Source organism: Melanerpes formicivorus, unplaced genomic scaffold (assembly GCF_026170545.1).
Source record: "Melanerpes formicivorus ecotype bairdi unplaced genomic scaffold, bMelFor1.0.p_v2 SCAF_39, whole genome shotgun sequence".
NCBI lineage: Eukaryota > Metazoa > Chordata > Aves > Piciformes > Picidae > Melanerpes > Melanerpes formicivorus.
In genome coordinates, this window is record NW_027142391.1 from 2,276,414 (window position 1) to 2,291,008 (window position 14,595).

Genomic DNA, 14,595 nt, shown 5'->3' on the forward strand with positions numbered 1-14,595 from the left:
GGTTTCAGACTAAGGTGAACTGAAGTGTGTGTGTACACCTAAGACAGGGTGGATGAGGCCTTGAGCAACCTGGTCTAGCAGAAGGTGGGTTGGAACTAGATGATCCTTAAGGTCCCTTCCAACCTAAACCATTCTATGAGTGCATGCTGAAGAGGTAAATACAGTGAATAAACCTAGATGCCCTTGATTGCTTGGTAGTCAAATGCCCAGCAGTTGTCACTCAGCTGCTGTGTATCAGCTCAGGCTTACAGGATAACCACTCCCAGATGGAAGGCTGGATTATTAAAACTGCCTTGAATGGGTCAGCATGGCACAAGCAGAGCTAAATGATGGCATGCACTTGCTCTTGTGATGCATCTGCTTTGGGAGCCCAGCTGGTCACTGGACTAGCCAGAGCTGGTTTAAGAACCACGGCTGCAAGCAACTGCAAACTCTGTTTTGACTACAGCACAAAACACTGTGGGAGAAAATATTTGTTACTTCTTGTTGCTTGATCACACAAAACACTGCTCTGTGTACTTTGCTGGCTCCTCCAGCACTATTGTTCTCCAGGAAGAAAAAAACATAAATGAATCTAAGGGCTCTGGAAAAATTGTTCTGGTGGTGACTGATTGGTGAGGGAAGGCTAGAGAACAGCCTGGGTAAAAGGAACCACTTCCCTCTCCTGACATTCAGCTCAGCATCAGCCCTCAGAAGGTGATGCACACAAAGTGCCACTGCTGCCTTTCCACTTGGAAGGAAGAATGTTAACATTTTCTCTGAGGGGAAGATTATCTCAGGCTTGATTATTTGCAGGCTGTGCCTGGCAATCCCAGCCCTGACACAAACCTGCTAGGTTTTGCTTTGCTCTCCTGCTTACAGACACTGATTTATTTCCCAATTACCAAGCACATATTCAGCAAATGGATACAGAACTCTGTGTGTGTGTGGGGACAGGTCTGCAAAAGGCAAAAGAAAAGCCAAACAAAAGAGGTCTGCCCCTGTTTTGAAGGGAAGGATGAAAGCCTCTTCCCCAAACAGCCAGAAAATTATCTAATCAAACAAGAGCAATTAAAAATAGCTGCAACTGGCAGATGTTAGGAAGAGGTTACTTCAAATGGCAAAATGAATACATATTAAAAGGAAATAGATCAGCACTTCCTGCCACCAGAGGTTCAAACTCAGGTCATTTAAGACCTGAAATAGCCTCCAGGTAAAGGTGTCTTCAAAGCCTCTTTAGAATACTGATTGGGAACCCTCTGCTGTGCCTGTCTGGGCTTAAAGCCTCTTAAATCCAAGGATTAGAGAGCTGCTGGCCTTGCCTGCACAGAGCCACGTGGTGGGGCTGCCCACAGCAATGCAAGTGGTAGCAGTTTGCTGTGCAGACATCACACTGACATGGTCCCACTGGAGGCTTTGGCTTCCTCTGTCAAAGGATCAGCACTGGTACCAGCTGCAAGACTGGATGTGTGGTGATGCTCTCACAACACACTCAGGACTGAGACCAGGGAGGGACTGGAAACTCTGGTTAGAGAGAGAGAGCTGATGGGACAGCTCTAATGGAGCTGCATCCCCTGGTGCTACACTTGGTCTCACCAAGGGCAGGAAGCCAAGGCCTACAGAACAGAACCACAGAATCATGTTGGTTGGAAGAGACCTTTAAAGCCATCAAGTCCAACCACAAACCCAGCACTGCCAGGTCACCACTAAACCATGTTCATCACCACCACATCTCTACAGCTTTGAAATCCCTCCAGGGATGGGGATTCCACTACTGCCAGGGTTCAGCAACCCTCCTGGGGAAGAAATTTTTCCTGATCTCCAGCCCTGGTGCAACAAAGCAGCCCCTCCTCCTTTATGCAAACCCAACAGCATGGGATGCTGTCCAGTTTGGTGAGCTGTCTCTCCATACACTACCTCCTTCCAAGTTTTCTGACCAGTTAACACCCCAATGTTATGGCATCCTGGCCTGCATCAAGAACAGTGTGGCCAGCAGGAGCAGGGAGGTCATTCTGCCCCTGTGCTCAGCACTGGTTAGGCCACACCTTGAGTCCTGTGTCCAGTTCTGGGCTCCTCAGGTTAGGAAGGAGGTTGACTTGCTGGAATGAGTCCAGAGAAGGGCAACAAAGTTGGTGAGGGGTTTGGAACACAGCCCTGTGAGGAGAGGCTGAGGGAGCTGGGGTTGCTTAGCCTGGAGAGGAGAAGACTCAGGGGTGACCTTCTTGCTCTCTCCAACTCCCTGCAGGGAGGTTGTAGCCAGGTGGGGGTTGGTCTCTTCTCCCAGGCAAGCAGCACCAGAACAAGAGGACACAGCCTCAGGCTGTGCCAGGGGAGGTTTAGGCTGGAGGTGAGGAGAAAGTTCTACCCAGAGAGAGTGACTGCCCATTGGAATGGGCTGCCTGGGGAGGTGGTGGAGTCACCATCATTGGAGGTGCTCAGGAGGAGACTTGCTGGGGTGCTTGGTGCCATGGGTTAGTTGTTTAGGTGGGTTGGATTGGTTGATGGGTTGGACACAATGATCTTGAAGGTCTCTTCCAACCTGGTTTATTCTGCTCTATTCTACTGGACTCACCACAGCGCTCTGCCTGGGTCTTGAAAGCAACACACACTGTCTGTGCCTGAAGCTGACTGTAAAGCACCACAAAACCCCCACCCCCTGCCAGAAAAAGGGGGCAAAGGAGACTCATCCTCTGCTCCACAGCCATCCAAACAACAGACAGCAGTGAAATCACCAGAAAGCCTAAATCCACACAGCAATCCCCAGGTCTTTTTAAACACAATGATCTTTTCATTTATATTTTTTTTTTGGGTCCTTGGGGAACTGCCAAAGGTTTGCTCTGTTTTATAGAGCAAAAGAGATTGAGCTGAGTGATCTAAGCACCAGCCCCAGTGAGTCAGAAGCAGGCAATTTTTGTTCTTCGAAAAGGCTGCTGCACTGCCTAAGGCAAAGAGCCTTTTGCAGCTCAGACCTCAGCCCTCCCAAAGAGATTCTCTCCATGGCACTGTCCAGAGGTGATCTCCCTCCATGCTCCTCACCTCACTTATTGTGTTTTTTTAATCATTCAGACATCCAACTCCTAATGCAGAGCAACCTATGGAACACCAGCCCAGCAAATCCTAGGATGCTATTTGCATTAGAGCAGAGGTTTCCCCACTTCTTCCTGCACTGCCAAGACATTTCTGATTCAAACTGGTTCAGTTTGCCAGCTCCCTGGATGAAAGCTCTTGCATGAAAGACATATGCACTGCAGCTCTAGCCCAGCATTCCAGCAAATGACTGAAACAAAAAGCACTTCTGACAGCCTGTTGCCTTTCATTCATCTTTCAAACTGCAGCTTTCCACGAGTGGAAGCTTCTTCAGTGAGGGTTTCTGATTTCTCTCTGCCCCTCAGCATGGCTACATTCAATACCTGCCAGGCAGGAACAGCAGGAAAGATGTTTTATTATCCACCAGTGCTGCTTTTTTCCTTTAGCCCTTCAGTTACATGTACAGAGTGATTTCATTATCAATTTATCTCCCTGAATCATTAATGCACCAGAGTGGTTTATCTTCTCATTTTCTAGACCCCTGGAAAGTGTCAAAAGATCATGTACTGCCAAAACTCAAGCCCATAAAAATCCATACCCATTACTGAGGTTCCCAGCAACCACTGCCACATCTGAGACCTGCTGTGCCCCTGATGTCACACACCCCCACCTTCTTCTTTTGGCTTCTTACCAGCTGCTTGCTATTAGGAAAATCACTGAGCTCCTGCAAAGGCACAGTTAAGGTAAATCAGAACACTGTTACCTTAACAAAACCTTGGCCTCACAGGCTGTAGGCTCCTTTTTCATCAACCCAAAGAGCTGGCTTCTATCATCCCATCTCTAACCACAGAATGAGCCACACTCACAGGAAAAAAACAACCACCCAAAGAGATAGGGGAAAAAAAAAAGCCCCAACCCAAACAAACCAAAAAGCCACTGAGAGGTAAGCACCATCAGGAAGCAAGTTCTGCTCTACTGGGCAGCTACCTCCACAGAGCCCTCCAGTGCTTCAGTGACGTTCCAGAGCAGTGCTGCAGTGGTTTGTGAAAGTCAAACAACTCACACAGGACAGTACCAGGTCTGGCAAGTTTCCTGGCAGCCCTCCAGGCTCTCTTTTCACACTGACAACAAACCCTCTGCTGCCTAACTCAGGTGGCAGCCTGGACACAGGTCAGCTATAGGACTTGAAAGGAAAAATTGCACTGTTTCCATCTTTCACCATTCAGATTCCTCAGAAAAGGAAACAAATGCTGCAGAGGATGAGTCCTGGGGAGCAATTGCCTAGCAGTCTGCCTTTTGAGAAAGGACAACCTTCTAGGGTGTTCCTGATGAGGGTCAGGAGAGGCAACAGAGCTGGCCTGCTGCCCGAGGGAATGCAGCACTGTGCAGCACCACGAGAAAGCATCAAGAGGAGAGAAAACTTGGCCTGCTCTGCAACAATTCAGCCTCTTGCTGTAATTGTTGCCTCTTTTTTCCCCCCTTTAAATGTGAGGATGATTATATAGCTTCATGGCACTGTACCTAGAGCTCAAACAAAAGCCTCTAACAGGCACCTCTGAGTAACCTGCAGCTAACTGTAATATTCAAAGGAAGGGAGGGGGGAGTCTGGTTTTATCTGTATGAAATCACAAAGCTCATTTCACACAAGCATCTGCCTGGCTTGCCATTTTAACACAGGTTCAAGAAACATCCTAATCAGGTGGATAAACACAAGCCTCAAAGCCCAGAGAAGACATTGTTTGGACAACAGCATCCTCTCCCCCTCTGCTACATTCAGAATTCTGGCTCAACTATGGTAATCAACTCCAGAGAGAGCTTCCCACATGGGAGGAAAACCAGCTGGAAACCCAACACTGCTGTCTTTAGCAAAGCAATTGCTTTTCATCCCACAGATGGATGCAACACACAGGGATCTTTTCAAGGGGAGGGAAAAAAGGGGGAAAAACAAAATCAATGACACAGGCAAGAGCTGACTTCCTAATAGTTTTCCTAAAGGCAAGAGGATTACAAAGTTCATCTTCATGCCCTCCTCAGGAGGAGGGAAGGAATAGAATAAACCAGGTTGGAAGAGACCTTCGAGACCATAGAGTCCAACCTATCATCCACAACCTAATCAACTAAACCTTGCAACCAAGCACCCTGTCAAGTCTCCTCCTAAACACCTCCAATGATAATGACTACACCACCTGCCTGGGCAGCCCATTCCAATGGCCAATCACTCTCTCTGTGTAGAATTTCTTCCTCACCTCCAGCCTAAACCTCCCCTGGCACAGCTTGAGACTGTGTCCTCTTGTTCTGGTGCTGGTCAGCCCATCCTCCCAGCCGAGAGCCTCCAGCCCTCCCATCATTGCTGTGGCCTCCTCTAGCCCTGCTCCAACAGGTCCCTGTTTATGCTGAGGACTCCAGAGCTGGCCCCAGCACGGCAGGTGAGGTTTCAGCCGAGCAAAGCAGAGGAGCAGAACCCCCTCCCTCCACCTGCCCCTCAGTAACATCCTGCAGACCCCCTGGGGCACAAACCCCCCACGTTTTGCAGACCACTGCTCCAGAGTGGGCAGCTCTAAAGCCCAGCAAGGCTAAGGGGCCTTGCCCCAGAGCGGGACTCACGGCTGGGAGTGCGCCGTCTCGTAGCGCTCGAAGGCGTGGGCCAGGTCGTGCTTGTTGTTCATGTAGCACTGCGTGCACAGGTCGTAGTCGAAGCACATCTTGCACTTCCAGCGCATGCCCCGGATGCCGTGCTTCTTGCAGCAGTCACAGATGATGTTGGGGTGACGGACACCTAGGAGGCAAAGTAAAGGGATGGGAGATCCACACCAAGACCCCGAGAGAGCAGGGTGAGCAGGCTCCCAGACCTGCACCAGCCTGCCGTAAAGAACAACAGAATCGGGGCTGTGTGTGCTGAAGAGAATGCCACCAGGCAGTAAGACTGAGGGGAGATCCTCTCACTGCTGGTCAGTAGCTAAAGAGTGGTGTTGAGGTTATGGGACCAGTCTCTTCTCACAAAGGGGAACAGATACCAATGGGAACACAGGAAGTTTCACTTCAACAGTAAGAAAAATGTCTTTGCTGTGAGGAGGATGGAGGCTGCCCAGAGAGGTTGTAGAGTCTCCTTCTCTAGACTTTCAAAACCCATCTGGACATGTTCCTGTGTGACCTGCCCTGGATGATCCTACTTTGGTAGGGGGGTTGAAATAGATGATTGCCACTACCATTGTATGAAGTGAAATGTGCAACATGAAGTATCCACCTCCTGGCTTAAGGGACTCCCACCCTAACAGAACAATGATTCAGTAAAACTGACAGACTCAGACTGAAGGAAGAAAGGCCTCTGCCTAGAGGCAAGCAGGAATTTCCTTGCCATGAAGCATATCCTGCTGCTCAGCACCAGACCACAGGAAGCTGCAAGAGGCTGAGCATTCCAGCTAGCCCATGAGGCACACATGCTGAAGGAGCTGGGCTCCCAGCACCAGTGTTGGTGCTTCCTGCCCTTGCCACACTCACCTATTTGTGCGTTGTCGTAGAGAAGGAGGTCGTAAGCCCCTTGGAATCCAGTCCTGTAATTGGTCCTGTTGCCTTGATCCCACTGCACCACCACAGTCTTATCTGGAGTGGTTGGGCTGCCTGTCCGACCAATCTCAACCACAGTCCCAACGTTCCCTTCTCCATTGTCCTGGCTGCCCCACTTCCAGTCCACTCCACGCACGACTCGCATCCCGACCTGCATGCTGGCATAGGGCTCCACGTCCATCCACCTGCACGGCAACCTCTACAGCTCCTCCAGGTGAGGGGCCTTGCAGACAGGCAGTGTCACCAGCAACACATCCAGCATCCTCAGCAGCATGTTCAGCACACCTGAGGAGACAACACAGAGCTAAGTGATGCCACTCAACACAGCACGTTTTGCCCAGAGTGAGCTGGCTCCAGAAGAGGCCTGAGCTGCTGACTAGATAAATCTGTGCTTGATTTAAAACAGGGATCCTCACAGCTTTACATGGGACACACATGCAAACTAGCCAGCCTGCCGAGGCACAGAAACATCTGCATATATCCAGAAGACTTATCCCAGAGCACTGGGGATGAGGGAAAAGGTCTGGACAAGAAGCCTTGACAACATACCAGGACCAGCTCTTGACTTCAAATTCAGGAGTAACTGCAACAGCCACCAGAGAAGCAAAAATGGAATGGTCAGTGGAACTGAAACATGACCAGGAAAACACCAGCAACATGATTTCAGCAACAAGAAGTCAGTATTTTCCTGGGAGACTCCTCATATCCATCCTACCACTTTAACACTGCAGTGCTGAGTTCCACTTGCCCAGAAAGTTTGCTTTGGGATGCAGAAAGTGTTAAAGATGCAGATGAAAACTGTTTGCCTGTTTTCCCCAAAGAGAAATGTCTTTTGCTGCTCTTTAGCAATGCCAGCTCCAAGAGGAACAGGAAAGGATTATTGCTTACCTTACAGAGAGCTCTCCAGACTTTGGGCTAGGATCAATAAGAGCTTGGAATAACCTTTCTAATTGTTGCCATGGCGATTGGTAAATGAGGGGAACACCACACTGATGCAGCACAGCCACAGCTCTCAATTAAACCAAAGAGATTGTCCAAGCCTGGTTTACCTCTTTGCCAGAACAAGCCACAGGAGTGTGGCTTTCAACACTGAGGGCCAAGCTGCTGCCTCAACTCCTGGAAAAAATATCTGCTGCAGCATCCTTTTATCTTTGGGCATCTCTGGGCCTCCCTCCCTCATCCTCTCAAGGTCTCCACAGCATCCAAAAATTTTCTTCAAATTCAACAAAACCCAAACCCAAGAGAATGCTGAGGGCCAAGCAGTGCAGATCCCAGCAGCACAGCAAATCTCACCACCTGCCACAACACAAAACCAGTTCAAACCAGGCTGCCAAGCCTGGTTTAGCTGACAAGCTAAGAGGATGTGTGCTCAGACATGGCAATAGGAGCCGCGCTGAGCCATGTGACACGCTGTTAACTCTACCACCCAGCAATAAAGCAACTGAAACCACTGAGCCCTAAAAATAAACTCTTCCTCCAGCCAAACATCCCCTTTTAAATGTATGGAGGAGTAGTTTGATGCAAAGAAATCAAGTTCCCAGCGTGCAGAGCCCGATTTTCTGGTCGGCTTTCGCATCAGGCTGGCATCAGACATTTCCTGCTGCACATCACAGCGACATCCCAACACCTGTCACAGGAGGGCAACATCAAAACCAGATGTCCTTGTGAACTTCATGCCATCCTTCATGCTAATCACCACTGTAAGATGCCCCTGGGCGACACTTTGATTTAGACTTCTCTTGTGGAGGTGGATGCAGCACTGCTGAGTTTAAGGAGCACCATGTTTGCTATCTTCATGAAAGCAGAAATTAGCTCACACACCACACCCCCCCCCCAAAAAAAAAGGATCAGGGATGACCAAAAAAAAATGACAATTTATTGCTTTAAAGAGGCAGAACTGCTTTTTAAAAGGCTGCCTGTCAAGGCAGCCAAGCCCACTGCAGAGCAGCCAAATGCAAACATCCAGCAACACAAAGGTAGAAGGAAAGCAAAATTCAATTATTGCCACATGGCTTTTCCTTAAAGAACAACAACCACCACCCTCCTGCTTGATCCATATGGAAGGTGGGGGCAGGCAATAACAGTGGGCAAAGCAACTGCATGCTTAGAGAAAGCAATGACAAACATCACAGGGGGGTTTTAGACGAGGATTATAGAGCTGCTCCCCAACCCTGAGAGTTTTATGCTATTTTGGTGGACCTTTTCTCCCTCCCCAGGAGTGAATGAACCACCACAGGCTTCAGAACTCTCAGCATTTCAAGGAAAACAATGCCAGCTCCAGGAATTATTCATCACAGAAGATTATTCCAGGCTGTGCCACAAACCCATAAAATTAAAGTCACTGCAGTATGAAGGAGAGTGATCCCTTGCTATCTGAAAACAGCAGAGCAGGCTGACAGGCTGTATGCTGTGACACACACTCCAACAGCAAGGTACCAGCTTCAGGTCAGAACTGCCTTGGGCCTAGAAATGTGTGACCTACATACAGGCAAAAATCACACTTCTCTCTGTGCACCTTCCCACTACTTTTCTGGCATGGATGCTGCAGAGATGCCTTCTTGAAACTGCCAATGAAACACAAAACAGTATGAAGACACTGTAGAAAGAGTCCTGGAGAAATGCTTCGCTGCACTATGAATTCACTTCTGGATGCAACACGACGAGCCAACATCAGGTGTCCTGTTGCAGGACTGCCAACAGACAGCAGTCCCTGTCAATGTCACAGGTACCAAGTTGCAGGGATGAAAGAAATCCATTTCATCAGTAGCCCATAATAACCTGGATCCAGATGGGAATAGACCTCTACTGCTGCCACAAGCATCAAAGCTTCCCTTGGTTCTGCACTCCCTACCACCCACAAGGGAGCTGCACATGTCCTCACCCCACAGCTCCAGGAGCTGTTTTAGTTCAACTGTACACTGGTGCTGCTGTGTACCAGTTAATGGAGCTGTCCATGCTGCAGTGACCTTCATGCAATCCCTGCTTGCTGATCTGAAGGCCATCTTTTTTATGTGGACACACAAGAAGGAACCAGATGCATTCTGCATTCCCCTCTGATCTGCAGAGGTGATGCATTCTAAGAGAAAAGGACTGTTCCAAACCATTAGGAGATGGATTGCAATGCCCATGCAGTCTGAACCTCGCCAGAGATCAGCATTATTTACTTCCTAAATGGAAATGTTTCACTTGCTGAAGCAAATACTCCTCCCTTGATGCTGCCTGGGTCATAATTACTCCAGGGAAGGATAGGTGTAGCTGCCAGAAATGATTCACAGGGAAAACAGCAGTTTCCCATGGGAGTTACAAACAAATAATCCATTATAAGACACAAGCAGACTTCTGAATGCTGACCTAATGTTCTGACCTCATCTGCTGCGACACAGGAAAGAATAGCCCAGGTGTAATCTGTGAAATCCCAACTGGAACAAAAGGAAAATGCTTTAGCACCTTGCAGCCCACAACATTTCGTGTTCCAATAAACTGTGGCGACTTTCTGCCAGTACTCAAGCTGTGCTGCTGGTAGAAGGGGCTCCAGAGGCAACTCAACACCTGCCTCCTAAGAGGCAAAGGTTGCTGCTGCTCTGGATACACAGCAAACAGAACTGAAGAGTGGTGTAAGCAGACTGACAAAATCTCTGTGTGCAACTGGGTGATGGAGTTATTTGAACAGCATGGCAAACAGAGGAAGGTACAGGTGATTTGGTTTCATTGCTGCTTGGGTTTTGCTCTTTTTTTTTTACAGCAGCCTTTTCCCCCCCCCCCCTTGTACACATTCTGCAGTTTGAATTGTCTTCTCAGGTGAATCACTTCACCTTAGAGAGCTTTGCCTATCCTATAATGCTTCCTTCAAGTGCTAAGGCAAATGCAAATCACACTCTTTCAAAAGCTCATGGAGCTCAGATTTTTATATGCCTCTGGTTTCTACTTTCTGAATATCCTTTATTGCAGCAACACAGAATTGTTTAGGCTGGAAGAGACCGTCAAGATCAACCATTAACCAAGTCTGCTAGTAAACCATGTATCATAGTACCAGTCAGGGTTGGAAGGGACCACAAGGATCATCCAGTTCCAACCCCCCTGCCATGGGCAGGGACACCCCACACTAGATCAGGCTAGCCAGAGATGTCCCTCAGGACACAGCTTTTAAACCCCTCCAGGGGATGGAGATTCAACCACTGCCCCGGGCAGCCTGTTCCAGGGCTTGCCAGTCCGTGAATGCACATGGAGATGGCTGCAGCAGAACTTTTATTGCTGGGACTTTTCCACAGCCCAAAATGCCCAGCTTTCCCAAGTGTCAATCTCGAAGTCCCAAAATAAGTCATTATTATGCTAAGCATTGTGTAAAATAACATCATCCCCCATTTCTTACTATTCTCAACCTCCCTGACTCTTCCTCCTCATCGGGTACAGCCTGCCGTTGTGAATAATTAGATCTGTAATAACCGGAGACCTGCAGCACCCAGCACCTACGGAAGAGCTCACAGTATCTACTCACTTTCACCCTCTTGCTCTTGGGTGGCTTCCCGAGGAACACGAAGCACCAGCAGGCTACAAACCCCCAAACCTGGCACGACTCCTCCATCCTCTGGACCCTGTCCAGGCAGGTTAAAGCAGGGGGAAGCCCTGCTCCCACTGGAAATCGGACTGGAGGGTACCGAGACAGCTCCTCGAGCAGCAAGGGCCTACTGCCACCGACCCCCGGCAGCTCCCGGCACCGCCGCCCGCCTCTCCCGCGGCCCCAGCCCGGCCTCCCCCGCTCCCACCCCCCGGTACCTGCCGGCAGAGCTGCCGCCCCGGCGCCCGGAGGGTCCTGTGCCCTTCTCGCCTCCCAGCCGGGGGCTTCCTCGGGCAAGGGGCTGCCGTTGGCGAGGCGGCTCGGCTTTGCCGGCGGACGCCCTGGGCCCGTCCCCGGCGCTGCGGTGCGGTCACGGCGGCGGCAGCGCGGCCCGGGCGGGACACGCGGGGCGGCTCCCGGGCGGAGCCAGCCGCTGCCCGTCCCGGGAGGCCCCGGGAGCGCGGCCCCGCCGCCCCGCATCGCCCCGCAGCGCCCTGCCCGGGCTCGGGAAGCCGAGCGCAGGACGCTCAGGGCACCCTGGCGACAGGCAGCGGCACGGGGGAGCTGCAGAGGCGAGCGCAGGAGGAAGCTCAACCCCCGGTGAGGACAAACCTCTCGCTTCCCCACCGAACCAGCGGCTCAGGCCGGCCCCTTTCGACAGCCCTGAGCCCCGACTGAAGTCTCGTTTCCTCCCCAGAGCACAGCTGCGCACCCTGGGCCTGGGCCTGCCCCTTGCAATCAGCTGCACCTGGCCACCTTCTTCCCTCCAGCCGGCCCTGGCAGCCTCCCTGCTCCGCTCTCCAGCCAGCTGCAGACAGACACGTCTGGCTCAGGCTCCCTGGGGAAGGGCCACAGGGAGCATCACTGTTTGTACGCTTTAAGCGCCGCGAATCCTGCCCAGACATCCACAGCACCAGGCCACCCTCAAGTCCCTCGGGGTCACGTTTTGTGTCCTCCTTAAGGCTCCAGCTGACGTGCATGTGCTGAAGGCAGGTGCCCTGGTGCGAACGTGACCATGCAGCTGGGTACACCGGAGCAGGGCTAGGGTCTGAAGGCAAAATCTGAATCCTGGGTGGTCTGGGCAGCCCTGACAGGACTCGAGATTTCCTCCAGAAATTCCCATTCAGGAACAGAAAAATAGAGAACACCACTAAGAGGAGAAAACAGTGTCCTCTGCCTGACAAAAGCAGGCAGACCAACGCTTCCTGAAGCTCAGCGTTTGTTTACTCCACACATATTGTGGACACGCTGCCTCCATGACACCACCCTGGAGCTAGAAATCCTCTCTTCCATGTGGCCTTTTGCACATGGTACACAATGCAACCAGTAAAAGAATTAAACTTTGGCCTTCTCAGCACAACTCAGCAGTGAGCAAAGCAGCTTACTTTAATTGGAAGAGGATTTAAAGAGTTTTACAGCCTGTCTTCTGAGCCCCCCTCATCCTGCCCTGAGCCCCCCTCTTGTACACACAGTGAATAGGCAGCACAAGAACTACACACAGGCTTGAGTTTATTAAACTAACCTGCAACAAACTAGGAGTTGGCTTACTAGTAAGGTTGGAAAAGACCTCCAAGACCATCAAGGCCAACCACCAAAGCAACACCACCATCCCAAAGCTGTAACAGCAGCACAGCAAATTAATGCTGATGAGCTTCTGCTATCAAAAAAGCCTTGAAAGGACTAGGAAAAGAGAATTTAACAGGGCCATAACAATCCAGACCTGGGACAGGTTGGGACCAGCTACATCTCCTCACACTAGGAACAAGAGAGATTCAAACCAGTTAGGTGGTAATGGCTAAATTAAGCCAGCTTCAACTGGCTTAAGAAAGTCTGCTCTAGCTAGGCAGCTGGTTTGTGGCAGAACTGCTTTCTACACCACTCCTGTGGGCATTTGGCCTACAAGAATAAGGCTTGCCAGGGTTTTCCTCCTCTCCTGCCACAAGCAGTGTTCCTGGGAAACCAGCAGGAGTAGCTAAATGCCTGGCCAACCCTTATCGACACAATTAAGCACTGCTCCCCACCCCACTTCCCCTCCCTGCAAACCAGAAAGAAATGCTGCTGTATTCTGTAATAACAGACAGCAGCTCAAACACCTCTGAGCTGCTAAGTCAGCTGCCACAGCTCATGCCAACAAACTCTAACCCTTCACTTCTTTTCCTCCTCAGCTAACAGCAAGGCCCCAGGAGAGCACAGCAGCACATGCTCTAACTAACAGGATTCACTACTAAATGAAAGCAGACCAGGGGGAAAAAAAACCAGCACAGAAAACCAACAAACCCCAAACAGACAATAACTAACCCTTTTTGACTCGCTGGCTGTATTACATAAACAGAATGAGGCAGGTGATTAATGCTCAGGGATTAATCTCTTGTTGTTTCAGCTTCTCTGTGGAAGAGCAGCCACACATCCTGAAATGCAGGGACACAGAGTGAGGGAATGCTAAAAATAACCAGCCAGGAGCTATGCTGAAGGATGGTCCCATTGAGTGCATTTTATCTCTCCAGCCAACACTTCTCCTTTACAAATGCCAGCCCATTGATCTGTTTTGCCTGAAGTGGATTTTACATTCCATTTACACCAATTGTATGCTAGCACTGACTTGTCATGGTGAGAGGAGAGCTTTGCCCTCCCTTTCAGGTTGCAGGAGCAATACTTTCAGTGACGATAATGCTGACTTCCTCTCTGTCCTTCCACCTTGTTAAAGGATGCAAGCCTAAAAGAAGCATCAGCAAATTTATTGCTAGTCAGCAACAGTATTTTTGTGCAAACCCTTCTGAGAAGCTTGACTCCCTCGTCCTGGCTTCCTAACAACCTCAGAATAGATCCCAAAGATGGAAGAAGTTATAGAGAAGTTATCCATCTTACATTTGCAGGTTCATTATGTCCAAGTATGGCAGTACCTAATAGCTTCAGCAGACACAAAAGCCAACAGAGCCAGCAGCTGCATGAAGCACAGTCAAAGATGGGCTCTGCTTAGCCAAGGAAAAGCACAAGAGATAACTGGACAGGAGCCAAGATCCTCATTCAGAATTCTGACAGAGAAACACTCAGTGATTCTCCTGAGACTCTCTATGGCAGTGCCAGAAGCACCAGATTACAGTAATGCCAGTGGAGTGACTCAGTCTCAAGGCCATGCTGCCTTCATACTGTAAAAGCCATCACCAGAAGAAGAAAATGCGTCACAGCAAACAAGAAACTGAAATGCACAGGCACTGCCACTTGTCCCTTAGGGGGAAAGGCAGTACCTCTGTCAGCTGGGCTGCAAGGAGAATGCCCTTGGAAGAGACTGGCTCCACAGCCCAAGAAGGTCAGCATCCCATACACTTCCAGAGGGGGAGATGGCATTTAAAACACCCTGCAGGGTTATCTTCTGTCTCCCTTGGTACCAAATCTAAATGTTGTGGGTTTAAGCACAAATGCTGGGGCCAAGAGTCCTTTGTGTTTGCATCTGAATGCTGTGAAGACCTCTG

General features: G+C 50.1%; 1 protein-coding gene across 2 annotated transcripts in view; it reads right to left on the bottom strand.

Moving 5' to 3' along the window:
• Positions 1-14,595, bottom strand: part of MIB2 (MIB E3 ubiquitin protein ligase 2) — a 45,228-nt gene that overhangs the window by 25,099 nt on the left and 5,534 nt on the right. For both annotated transcript variants that reach the window (XM_068158246.1, XM_068158245.1), the window contains exons 3-4: positions 6,505-6,855; positions 5,611-5,782 (exon numbers count right to left, since the gene is read on the bottom strand). In XM_068158246.1, the coding sequence (XP_068014347.1) occupies positions 5,611-5,782; positions 6,505-6,751 (419 nt within the window). In that variant the 5' untranslated portion in view covers positions 6,752-6,855. The remainder of the gene's footprint in view (positions 1-5,610; positions 5,783-6,504; positions 6,856-14,595) is intronic.